Source organism: Balaenoptera borealis (genome assembly GCF_965194805.1).
Source record: "Balaenoptera borealis genome assembly, chromosome: 8".
Lineage (NCBI taxonomy): Eukaryota > Metazoa > Chordata > Mammalia > Artiodactyla > Balaenopteridae > Balaenoptera > Balaenoptera borealis.
This window is the reverse complement of record NC_138865.1, coordinates 34,549,090-34,561,780: the sequence shown is the minus strand read 5'-3', so window position 1 is coordinate 34,561,780 and position 12,691 is coordinate 34,549,090. Positions and strand designations below refer to the sequence as shown.

The window sequence follows — 12,691 nt, the reverse complement described above, 5'->3', positions numbered from 1 at the left end:
CATGCTTTAAGTTAGTCACTCGGAAAAATTTGTATTTTATCAGTAAATAACTTAACACACTTTTAAAAAATAACCTTCTACCTGAGGCTCTCCCATGAGGACTTTGCATTTTTATGAAGAACCACCCCCCATAAACTTAGCTGCAATTTAATAGTAGGCAACATACAAACTCTTCAGTATAATAAAAGCATGTAACAATAGCCTCAGAAGAGTTTTGGTTTATTCCTCCTTTTACAAGAAATCTTTAAAGTGAAACTGTAACGTTTTTCCCAAGGCAGAAAAGATTATCAACACGGCGCCAAACCTCCTCAGTCTCCGACAAATACTGAGCCAGCCTCATCTGCAGCGTTTCTGCTCTGAAGATTACATTCAGAAGCAGGGAGAGGAACACGCTGCATTTTCACTGTTTTGATTCACCGAACCTTTTGTGCAAGTACACGTATGGGGGAAATGTTTGCTTCTGAGCCTGAAACCCTCTCAACCATGATGACTGTCTCAGTGTGCCCTCTGTACCCCCCGGCCTTGCCCACTGCTGGCACACTTGTAATACCAGAAACCATTTATGGAGCCCCGGTTGTCAGCGAGGCACCAAGCCAGGCACTTAACATCCATCCCCTTCATTTCATCCTCCCAACAACCCTGCAGACTTTTTATTTTTAAACAGATGAGAGAATCCAGGCTCCAAAAGGTTATTAAATCTGGCTGTGTTCAGCCCCTGTGTGGGGAGACACCAGCTTTCCCTGGTGTCCTCGAGCCTAACTACCAGAATTAGCTCTTCAAAAACTCTACCATCAAAGTTTTTCTTCCCCAAAGATTTCAGCCAAGATATGGTTCCTCTTCAGGAACCCTCCAAGTTTTATTTTCTCAAATAAAGAAAAGAACATAACCTCCATGAGAGCAGGGACTCTCTCCAGCAGTGACCTATTTTATGCACTTGGGGGAAAAAGGGGGAAAAAAAGGCTGGCAGAATAGATATTCATTACATGTTTGCTGAAGGAATGAAATATCTGGAAGATCAGGGGTGTAAATGATGGCCAACTTGGAAAACAGCATGAGCTCTGAAAGACCTGAATTGTGTACCTAGTTTGCTCATTTTTCCAAATTCACTAGATAATTATTCATCTCTCTAAATTCAACTTCATAGATACTACTTATGGAGCATCTACTATGACATCATCTACTAGCCAAAGTAGCAAAGGACTAACTAGTAGATGTTCAGGAAATCATTTATGTATAACTGTGAAGCAGCTTTATATGTCAGAAAGAATAAAAGGCAGGTAATCATGACCTTCCCAAAAAGAAACTGCATTAATTTGCAGTTTGCAAATCTGCAAACTTATTTTACAAATTTGCAAAATTACTTATCTCTGGTCTTGGTTTCTTCACAGGGAAAAATGGACAACTGTGAAATTCCTAGGTGATTTCTCAAAATTCTTTCAAAAAATACCAGTTCTATCAATTCAGAGTTCCCCAGAGACTATCTCAGAAATTTCCAAGAAATGTCATTGGTATGTGCCAGTGCCTTCCTTCCATCCTAAAAATCCACAAAGTGGTTTCATTCCAGCTCTCCCCAACCCCAACAAAATTTGGAGAAATTCATTCCCATTCTAAGGCACAGCGCAGTTAATTTGTGCTGTCAACTCCTGGCATTAATACATCTCTGTGGGACTTCCCCGGTGCTCCAGTGGTTAAGACTCCGCACTCCCAGTGCAGGGGGCCCAGGTTCAATCCCTGGTCAGGGAACTAGATCCCGCATGCCTCAATGAGGATCCCACATGCCGCAACTAAGCCCAGTGCAACCAAATAAATAAAGAAATATTTAAAAAACACAACTATCTCTGTAACCCAGTTATTCCACCTCCCCTTTATCTTTATGCCCAAACACTCTTTATGTGGCAGCAACACTGAAACTGTGTTAAGTTTTTGCCTTTTTATTGGTGCCTTAAGGAATGAGACTCATAGCAGATGACTAACATGATACCATCAGAAGTAAAGATGTTGAAGAATTAAGCAAGCACATAAATCAAGAAAATAAATTCACATTACACAGAGAGTAAGTATAGACATAAGTCATAAGAAGAAAAATGGACACTATAGACTTTGATGCGTTTCAGTTACTGAAACTCAATAATCTACTACATGAAACTGTTGAAGAAAAATTAATTTATTTCCTCCTGAATCAGTGCCCCAGGTTAACAGCATTCCTTTTCTATCAAGAAAAATATATTTCTATCACTGCAAACAATGAATACGCATGACTATTTTACATAGTAAGCATTCAAAAAATACTTCAATTAATGAATAAATTTTCTGTCTAATGATGTCTAGTGTGATTTTTTAAATCCTAAAAAGAAGGGGAGAGGAGTAGTGCTGTATCTGTTTAATTTTATTTGATGAGTATCCAATACACCATTAATCAATGCTTTTAAGTAACAATCCTGACCTCAATTAGAGCTTCTCCAATAAAATTATTTACTGTTATAATATAGACACTCTTTAAAAGGTAGAATATAATGGCAGACACTAAAAAAAGTATTTTTCAATTTAAGACAAACCACCAAGAATATTTTTTAAGCCAGCAGTTATTGACAATTTTTGTTACTAGTCAGAAATTTAAAAAACAAAAAAAAAGTAAAATAAATTGAACTTCTGTACCAACTATTAAATCCTATAAATTATCAAACACAGATTATGCAGTAATGTTATAGCCTTTAATTTTTTTTCTATATTAATAAAGAGGAAAGGAAAATGTGCAATGTCATTTACAGAGGGCCCTATTTAAGGGACAGGAATGTATAGAGACCAAAAAGATTCAGACATCTGGCCACAAGGAGGTTCATAGGAAAATCAAAAACCTGACTGTGGGGAATTTCGTGGTGGTCCAGTGGTTAGGACTCTGCTCTTTCATTGCCAAGGGCCCAGGTTGGGGAACTAAGATCCCACAAGCCGCATGGCCAAAAAAAAAAACAAAACCAAACAAATAACAACAACAAAACCTGACTGTGTCCAACATTTTTTCCCTTGGTATTTCTCTCATCTAGATACCTAGTTCCAAATCCAACTGAAAGCCCTCCTCGCTTCCCTTCTTCCCCCTGCTTCCTGACTGATAACTCGTTAGGATCTTATCTTTACTCAGTTATCTCTCAGTTAGCATTAACATATACAGTTTATACTGTATTTATAACCTTTCTTTCACATGGTGCACTGGTACTGCACCAGGAATACAGGTAAAATTCCATGTCATTGCATATGGCAAGAACTGAATGAATGGTCAATGAGAGGTTGATGGGGTCTGCTTAGGAATAAAACCTGGGTCAGTCTGCTCCTAGTAAGAGTAGTGTCCAGTGCATCGGGGTGGCAGGATAGACAATAAATAGTGACCACATAAAAGAGAGAGGAACAAAAATAGGAATTAAGCCTCCTATGTTAAATGTACACACATGAAATACCCTGGGATCTATGGGAATTCAACCTATAGATAAAATAGACTGTAATAAAAATGTGAAGGGACCAAAGTTTAAAAAAAAAAAAAAAAGTAATGTATTTAAAGGCAGAGTGGGCAGAAGTAATAATGTTTACAAACCAACCCCACTGGGAAATAATCTTCACAATCCTATAACAAGTGTTGGTGAGGATGTGGAATAATCCATACATTGCTAGTGAGAATGCTGGTGGTACAGCTGCTTTGGAAAAAAGCCTGGCAGTTACCATGTGATCCAGCAGTTCTACTCCTAGGTATATACCCAAAGGAATTCTACTCCTTGGTATATACCCAAAGGTATATACCCAAAAACTTGTACGTGAAAACTTGTTCATAGCAGCATTATTCATAATTGCCCCAAAAGTCCACTCACAAATGGATAAACCTATATATACTTTGGCCTGGCCTCTTCACTTCAAGTTTACACAGTCACACATGTAGGTAGACATGTACACTGATGCTACTGCAGCCATTTGCAGTAGGGACTGGAAAACTCCCAAATAACCATTTATTTATTAGCATTATATAAATCACAATTCAGCCATACAATGCAACAACATGCAGCCATTAAAAAGAGGACCACTCTTACTGGTATGGCACAATTTGTAGAAACTTGAATATGAGTAGAAAACTGAAGGGAAAGAAAATATTACCAGGCGAGGGGGACTAACTATATTTATATATCTCCTTTAGTAATGTTTGATATTAAAAATGTGCATGCAATGCTTTTAGAAAACAATAACTGAGGGAAAAACAAGTTGGGAAGGATGGTACCAGGTTGCCATTTGCTGAGGATGAGGCATCAAGCGTTTCCTACAAGCCCAGTAAAAAGAAATCCCCACCTTGCATCCAAAGTTACTTTGTCTTGTATATCACACCCAATCAAACTGATTAAGTGTCATTATTCCCAGAAATACAAGACTGTCACTAAGGGACATCTGGAGAAATCGTAGGGGAAGTTGATTTCCTTAACTCCCCTGGAGTGATCTTACACTGAGATTGGACCCTTCCATTATCTGGGCTTGTCACCTAAATAAGAGTATTATGATTTTATATAGTGCACCAACTATTTCCTCAATATTCTGTTTGGTGATGTTTTCTGAAATTAATTCATTGATCACTACCTCAGGAAAGCCAGCCACATTGCATCTTTTTCTCCATAAAGAAGGAAGATTTACCCCAATGACTTTGCTGTCAGACACTTCCTTTTTGATTGGAGGCAAGTGTCTCCAATAGGGAACTGTCTAAACAAGTCATAAAACATACACATATATATAAACAAGTCATAAAACATATACATTTAAATCCACATACACCATTTTATGGTTTTATACTTTAAAACCATATCTATTTTGGCAGAAGCAGTACTTAAAACCAAATGAGGTAATACTTTACCTATTACCATGTACTAATACAGAACAATCTTTCTGCTAAGAAAAACTGTGAAAGCAATGTGCAAAACAACGTATTGTATGCTGCCGTGCTTGCGTACGGTAGAGAATGTATACGTGTAACCACGCAGTCTATTTCTGTAAGGATTCACAAGAAACTAGGAACATAAGTTGCCTCTGGGGAAAAACACCCGGTGGCTGAGACCAGCTTTTCACTATATATAATACTTCTCTTTACCTTTGTAATTAAGAATTCTGTACCAAGTAAGTGTGTTACTTGCCCCCAAATTAAATGCTATTCAACAAGGTCCTTCTAAAAGGTATACATAACAAGGCATAAGGCCTGTGTGGGTCCTGCACCCGTGGCCCTCCTCTGCGGGGCCATCTACCCGGGAGCGCACAACGTGGTGGGACCTAGTCTCAGCCTCAGCAAGTGGGCTTCACCTCCTAAAGCGCCAGGCGCTACGGTGGACCTGGGCAGGTGCCAGCCGGAGACAGGTACTTACGGGAAACCCTTCCTGCCTACCTCCTCCGTCGCCAAGGTCCATTCACTCAACGCCGAGATACCTTCCGCTTTACTCTCAACTTTCTGTGAAATGGACCTTAGTTTCAAAACAACTGTCCATCGACCTAGAAAATAATTTCTACTAAATTTCTGTGTTTGAGCATTTTCTTAATTAATGTTCTGACCACTCCAGCTTACCTGGTTTATCAATGGGCGGGAAACAGTTTATAAAAATCCAACACACCGAGGTTTACACACTCTGCGCCACAGAAAACAGACTGAAAAATTCCTCAAAATTGTAGACAAAGCGTTTCCACAAACATCATCTCATTTAATGCCCTCACACGCTTCAGTGTCAATCCTGGCAAACCCAACGGCTCCCAAATTGGATTTATAAAGTCTTCAAGAATTGTAGAATAGGCACTAATAATAAAGCAGTTATCAAACGGCTGCTTTTCTACCTGTGATTTCTCAAAAGTGACAACTCTGGGCATTGATCAAGCTGACCGGTTCAAATGCCATCAAAGTGACATTCCAGAAGCAAGGCAGGGGAATTATCCCTAGGAGGTCTGGGGCGTGCTCGTACGCGCGCTGGGGAGGGGGTGAGTGCAATGAGGACCAGGGCAAGGATCTGGCTTCCGCGCTGGACCGGGGAACGCCGCCCCAGGCGGGAGGGACTCCATTTCCCACAGAGCAGCGGAGGCTTGGCAAACGCCAAATAAATACTGCAGCTCCCGCGCCGGCGTGTTCAGCGCGCTCGGGGAATCCTTTGGAGTGATTCGGAGGTTCACACTCCTTAAGGGCCAACCGAGCTTGCAACCCGGGAGGCGGTATCAACTCGAATTTAGGAAAATCCCGAGGCGCCGAGCAGACGCCCGCAATTTAGAAAGGTGACCCCTGGGGCCATCTTGCTGGGGTAGGAGGGTGCAAAACGGATAAAGTTACAGCTTGCAACAATCGCAGAAGAAAACTCGGGGTAGGGGGGCGCTCCCAGGGCCCGGATCCTGAAGGGGGTGTGGCCGGCTCGGGCTTTTATGGGGGTGGGGGTGGAGGCGTGTCAGTCTGGCCCCGGGAGGCGCCTCTACTGCCCCGGGTGGGTGGGCTAGGACCCCCGCGCCGGGTGCCGCGTGTCCGGGGTGCCCCGCCATGCGCTCGCTCGCCGGCTCACCGGTGATGTCCAGGTACAGGTCGTCCTGCCGGTCCAGGTGGTGCAGTTCCTGCGACGTGGAGCTGCGGCTCTTCTTCCCTCCCGGCGAGGACGACGAGCACCGCCGCGAGCAGGGGGGCGCGGCGGCCCAGCTCGGCCGCCGCTCGCTCTTCCGCTTCATGGAGGCGGCCGCGGCCCGTCAGGGGACCACGACCATGGCCTCGCGCGCCCGCTAGCCCGCCGAAGCCCCCGCTGGCCCCGCGCGCGGGCGCTGAAAGCTGCGGGCGCGGAGCGGCGCTGCGGCGACTGCAGGCGCCGGCGGAGCCCGGCGGGAGGTGGCCGCGCAGGAGCCGGAGGAGGGGCCTGGCCCACCGCGGCTGTCCCGCTCCCTCCTGCGGCCGCCGCGGGACCCGCGCCGCAGCCCTCGCTACAGCGCCTCCTGCCGCTGCCGGCGACCCCCAGCCCGCCCCCAGGTGCCTGCAGCCCGCTGGCGCGGCAGAGGCGACGGTGTTGCCGCCGGCGGTTGGGGCTGCCCGGAGTAACCGTGCGCGCCCACCGCATACGCGGACGCTGCCGCCGAGGCGCCCGAGCACAGCGGGCCGCGGCTCCCGGGGACTCCAGGAGGGCTGGTCCGTGAAGCTTCATTCACAAAAAAGGGCCCACAACCCTCCTCGGGGCCCGCAGACTGAGGCCTTTCATTGGTCAGTGAGGCGTGACGTCACGGAGACGGAGCTTTTCTACAGGCAGGTAGCCGGTGACGCCATAAAGAAAAGTCTGAGTGATTCTGCCAAAGAGTGTACTCGCTACCCTATGGAAGCCCCCCAACTTTTCTGTTCCTTCTGTGTTCCCCGAGTGCCAAGACCCCAGTTCACAACTTCATTTAGTGAGTCACCAAAGCTTTACACAGCCCCACCCTAGTAACTTAACTCCAGTTCTTTGGCCTGTATATTTTTTTAAGTATTTCTTGGTTTTCCCTGTTAATAGCGCCAAGTGAAAGGGACTCTTGCCGTGGCTGCTGGCTTGGAAGAATATGGACTTCTTAAATTGTCTGCTGTTATATAGATTTAAGGTAGAGTTGATGTCAGAACTTAGGAACTATCTAAATCAGCTACGCTCTTTTTACTGACCTATGCCCAGGATTCAAATAGACCAAGCAAGGGCTTCTTAAGGAGTCAATAAAACTACCATGGAAACACGATATACTATAAAGGTTTGCACCTCGAAGTTCTTCATCTCGGAATCCTGTGCCCGAATTGACTCAGTAGTTTTATACACCAGTTGCTATGTTTTTCTTACCTAAGGTATCGACAGGTCCAATTGCTGAAATATTGAAGCAAGTGGCGAATTTAATCCTTTAAGTTTTATCTTGCAAACTGTATAATCATATTTCTTTTTTTTTTTTTTTCTACTGAGTTAAAATAATGCCTGATCTTTCTAGAACTTAACCAAAACTGTCATTTTGGAAGGCTTTTAAATGAATTTCCATGGTGGCAAAGAAAATGGTGTTAAGACTGGAGGGCAGTATTTAGATTTCATACCCCAAAATCCTACATCTTGCAAGCTCTTCCTAATTTTTCACCAGTATTTTTAACGTTTTACCCTGCAGTTCCGCAGTTACTGCCAGCCTCTGGAAGAAAAAGATGAATTTGAGTCAGTCCTCCAGGAAGCCTCTTAGAAATGCACATTTCGATGGAGTACCTCGGGGGAGGGGGGGAGGCTGTTTGACTTCTATTGTTGAAGGCCTTTACCTTAAGCACTACTAATTAAGGAGGAATGGGGGTTGGGGGAAAGAGAGCTCTGCATGACAGTGGCATTTGAACAGTCTGGAACTAGAGATCTGACACTTGGACCAGAAATTTAGTAATCATGTTCATTCTTCCTGTTTCGCATAAGGAAATCAGTCAGTGAAGGCCTTAAATTAAAAATGACCTACGTGTTGTCTGTAAGGGCAGCAAAGAAGCAAGAGACTTGGGAGGCTGTGAAGTGCTGTGCAAATGAGTCTAGGTAAGCAGAAACCTACCCATCCCAGGTCCTATGTTCTGACCGAGAAGAGGAGGCCTTTCACACTGGCCTAGAGGCTCAGCGGTAGAAAGGCTGCCATTTCCCGGACTATCTGGCATTTTACAAGAGTAGGTCTTGGTTTTTGTTTTGTTGTGTTGAGGTATAATTGATATATAACATTATATTAGTTTCAGTTGTACGACATAGTGATTTGATATCTGTATATACTGCAAAATGATCAAAATAAATCTAGTTAACACTGAGTAGGTCTTGTTTTGAATAGATAATACTTGGGAGTTGTCCACTTGGCTCCTTAAAGAAATTCAAGTACACTTTGACATTGTATTTGTTTGAAAGTGACTTATCTAAATGTCAGACTAAGACTAAAGTGCCAAGAAGTTCACCTATATCAGTTTGTTTTCTCTCACCTTCAAATACAATGTTTGGGCTAGAAATTCTAATGAAATGTATATGATTTAAATAAAAGAAAAGGTGTTATAAATACAGATAACTATACTGTTAAGTATTTTCACATTTTAAAAACATTAAAATTTTATGGTTTTGTTAGTATAACATCATTAGGAGAGAAGTTATATGATTATACTTTGAAATTATGCAGAAATATCTTCCATTTTGGAGAATAGGTAGTCCCTATGCTAAGTATACATATTGAAGTTTAAAACCTTATTTATATTTTATTTTTAGGTCGTGTTTAGATAGTGGCAGAAAAGTGCTATTTCTTACTGATACTTGTTTTGTGTGTAGCACGTCTTTTGAACAAATTGACTCTTCCCACTGTTCAATAAGCTGATCTCTGGGCTCCTGGGCTCTGAGAATTTGGCCACAGGAAATGTAGTTTAGTTTGCTTGGTTGGTTGGCTAATTTGTTGTTCAGATTGACCATTGATCATAGAATTTTGGAGCTTGAAAGCACCTTAGACAATATTTGGCGCAAGGCTGTTCTTTTACAGTCAGGACATGGGGACCCACCTAAATGGCATTGGCAGCCCTAGGGCCAGAATCCAGACACTTTACAGGATTCTGATTGTCTTTCTGGTTGTTTCCTCAACATCATGGGCAGCACAGTGAAAAGCTAAAAAGGGAAGGCAGGGGTTCTCTAAAATAGTCCTTTATACTAGGTAAATTGACCCTGAAAGGAAAACAATTATGGAACATTTTCTTATACATTTTAGATAACTCATATTCTGAAGAATTTAAATCTTGCCCTAAAATTAGTAAAAACTGGTGGATATATATATGATGCTAAAGTTTCAAATGATAATATAAATATCAGAATCAGTGAATTACAGCTTTAATTATGTGAAGATAATTTGTTTAAGGTCAAATTTCCATAAAAACTAGAGGGTTTAGGTAGCAGGCATATGGGAAAACACACTAAAATCTTCACTAGCATATTTAAGAAGAGTTGGTTTTATTTCATTGGCTATTCTGGTAATCTCAGTGTTAATCTGAAATCCCCTATGTTTCTGACCCTGAGACTGAAAATCTCTTAGAACTGCAAAAAAGGAAGAAAATGAATATATATATATATATATAGCTACCGCCACATGCTGGCCACAGTGCTAAGGGCTTCACACAAATGCCCTGTTTGATGGTATTGTTCTTACTTTATTGGTGAGAAATCCCTCATTTGACAGGTCAAGGCAAGTCATCCCACCCACCTCCTGCTGTGAGTTTGGTTTGAAAACCCATGGCTCTTTCTTGGGGCCAGCATCATTCATCACAGGTTGAGAACAGAGTTTGAAGGGATCTTTCCTTGTAGGTAGGTTTCTGAAATTGAATAACCTCTATAGTTGTGTAAATATTGTAAATTTTGATTAATTTTTTGGACCTCAGATCAGACCCTAACATTGTGGATTTTTAAAACAATATTCCTGATGGTAATTTGGATTTTTTGGTCATGTATGCTTCTTCCCACCAAATAATAATAATAGTAATAATAATGGAATAATGGAATGCTGGGGTGGAGGTGGGGTAGAGAATGAGGAGAATTCTGGTTATTTTGAGTCTTGTGATCAAGTATGACTGAGGATGCTTTCACCACAAAGCCAAAGAGCCCTGTGCCTAGGATGCTGAGTGAGCAGTACCAAACTCTTTCTCTCACATTACCTTTCAAAACATGCTGACATGCTTTTGACATACTGTCAGATATTCAGTATGTCAGTAGAGTAGAATTTAGTAATTTGGAAAAAATGGAAAATGATACATGAAGATCAGCACATCATGCGCTCCTTGGCTAAACACTTCTACCAAGACTGAATGAACATACATGCTCATTATTAGCTTCTTAAATCTAGGTCTTATTTTGTGATAGTGGCTTGGCTTTTTACCTCAACGATTTTTTAGTAAGGACTTTTTCTTTCTCTTTGATTTTATTGCATACGACCAAATAATGCTTGAACATGTGGTTGTATTTTTTTTTAATTTAAATGAAAAGCAGAAATATATATATGTATGTATATATATATACATATATATGAAAGTTCTCCTTCACACCTCAATCCTACCTTCATAGATAACCACCTTTAACAGTCTATATTTAGATTTAAAAGATTTGTAAAAATAAATTGGTTTATACTGTGCATATTGTTCTGTGACCTTATTTTTTTCACTTAATACTGCGTCTTGAAAATTATGTCAGTCCTTATGGCCAATTTCATCCACTCTGATGGCTGCATAGGCTTTCCTGTGTGTTTTCCATATTTATATTCCTATAGATAGACACTTAGGTTGTGTTGGGGGGGGGTGCTATTCATCGCAGCTACAAACAGTGCTGCGATGAATATCCTAGCATATGTATATCCACAGGAGATGGAATTGCTGAATCAAAAGGTATTCACTTTTAGAATTTAATAGATACCAACAATATTTTGGGTGTTTCCCCACACCCGCACCCTGAATCACTGGATATAATTAATATTTTTAAGTTTGAGAATAAAAATGATATCGGTTATTTTCATTGCATTTCCCTGATCGCTAGTGAAGCTAAGCATATTATAAAGTGCTTATTAGATGTTCACAGTATGTTTTCTAAGAATTTCTTATTTATGTCCTTTGCTTGTTTCTCTATTTGTTTTCACTTTCTTTTAGATTGGTGGGAATATTTATATATTATGGATATCATCCCTTCAATCTTAGTTGATATTACCTGTCTATTCTTTGTCATATTACTCTCTTCATGTTGCTACAAAAGTTTTGTGTTTTAATGTCAAATCAATTTTACCAATCTTTTTAAGGCTTCTAGATGTTGTATCTTGTTTGTCCCATCCCAATATTTTAAAAGTATTCTTTATTTTCTTCTATTTTTTTAGAGATGTTATTATATTTAGGTCTTTAATCCACCTGGATTTTATTTGGAGGATGTAGGATAAAGGAGGCATCTATTTTTTTCCCCAACATTTTTTATGATATAGTCCATCTTTTCTCCAGTGATTTGAAAGGCTACCCTTTTGTATGTATAGTTTTCATATATACTGTGGCCTGATTCTAATCTCTGTTCTTTTTTATTGATCTTTTTTGTCTATTTCTGTGTCTATGCACACTATTTAGATTACTGTAGCTTTATAGTATGGTTTGGTATCCAATGGGATTAGTTCCTCCTTACAGTTTTTCTTTTCCAAAAATATTTTTATAATACTATCACCACTTTAAACCAAATGTTAAATGTTGCCTCTCTAAGACTGAGCCAAAAAGAGATGATGTGCCTCTTGATGAACACAGCATCACCAATAAAGTATTAGAGCCAAAAATGTTTACCCTGAATCTAATCAAGTTTTGAGATGTAATTTCAGTTTACAGGAAATATAGAGGGTAGAGGAACAAGTTAAATGACTTATAAGGAAACAATCTAACAAATCCTGAATGTGGGACTTTCTACAAACTGTTTCTTCAACAAGCAAATGTTGGGGGAAAAAAACTGGAGTCTATTGAGTGACGGGATCTGTGGTAAATGAAAAGAGCCTTAAGAAGCATAACAACCAAATGCAATGCATATACTCTCCAGCTGTAAATGACATGTTTAGGACAACTGGAGACATCTGTATATGGATTGGGCACTAGATGATATTAGGAAAATATTGTTGTATGTTTGGGGTATGATAATAATATGGTTATGTAGGAGAATGGTCTTATTCTGGTGGTATGGAC

General features: G+C 40.9%; 1 protein-coding gene across 7 annotated transcripts in view; it reads right to left on the bottom strand.

Annotated features, from left to right (window-relative positions):
- CDC14B (cell division cycle 14B) overlaps positions 1-11,250 on the bottom strand; it is a 105,439-nt gene extending 94,189 nt beyond the window's left edge. For 4 of the 7 annotated variants that reach the window (XM_082401203.1, XM_082401207.1, XM_082401205.1 and 1 more), the window contains exon 1: positions 6,546-11,248. In XM_082401203.1, the coding sequence (XP_082257329.1) occupies positions 6,546-6,705 (160 nt within the window). In that variant the 5' untranslated portion in view covers positions 6,706-11,248. Of the gene's footprint in view, positions 1-6,545 lie in introns of all 7 variants that reach the window. The other 3 variants (XM_082401198.1, XM_082401202.1, XM_082401200.1) reach the window with 2 other exon arrangements.
- Positions 11,251-12,691: the final 1,441 nt, after the last annotated feature.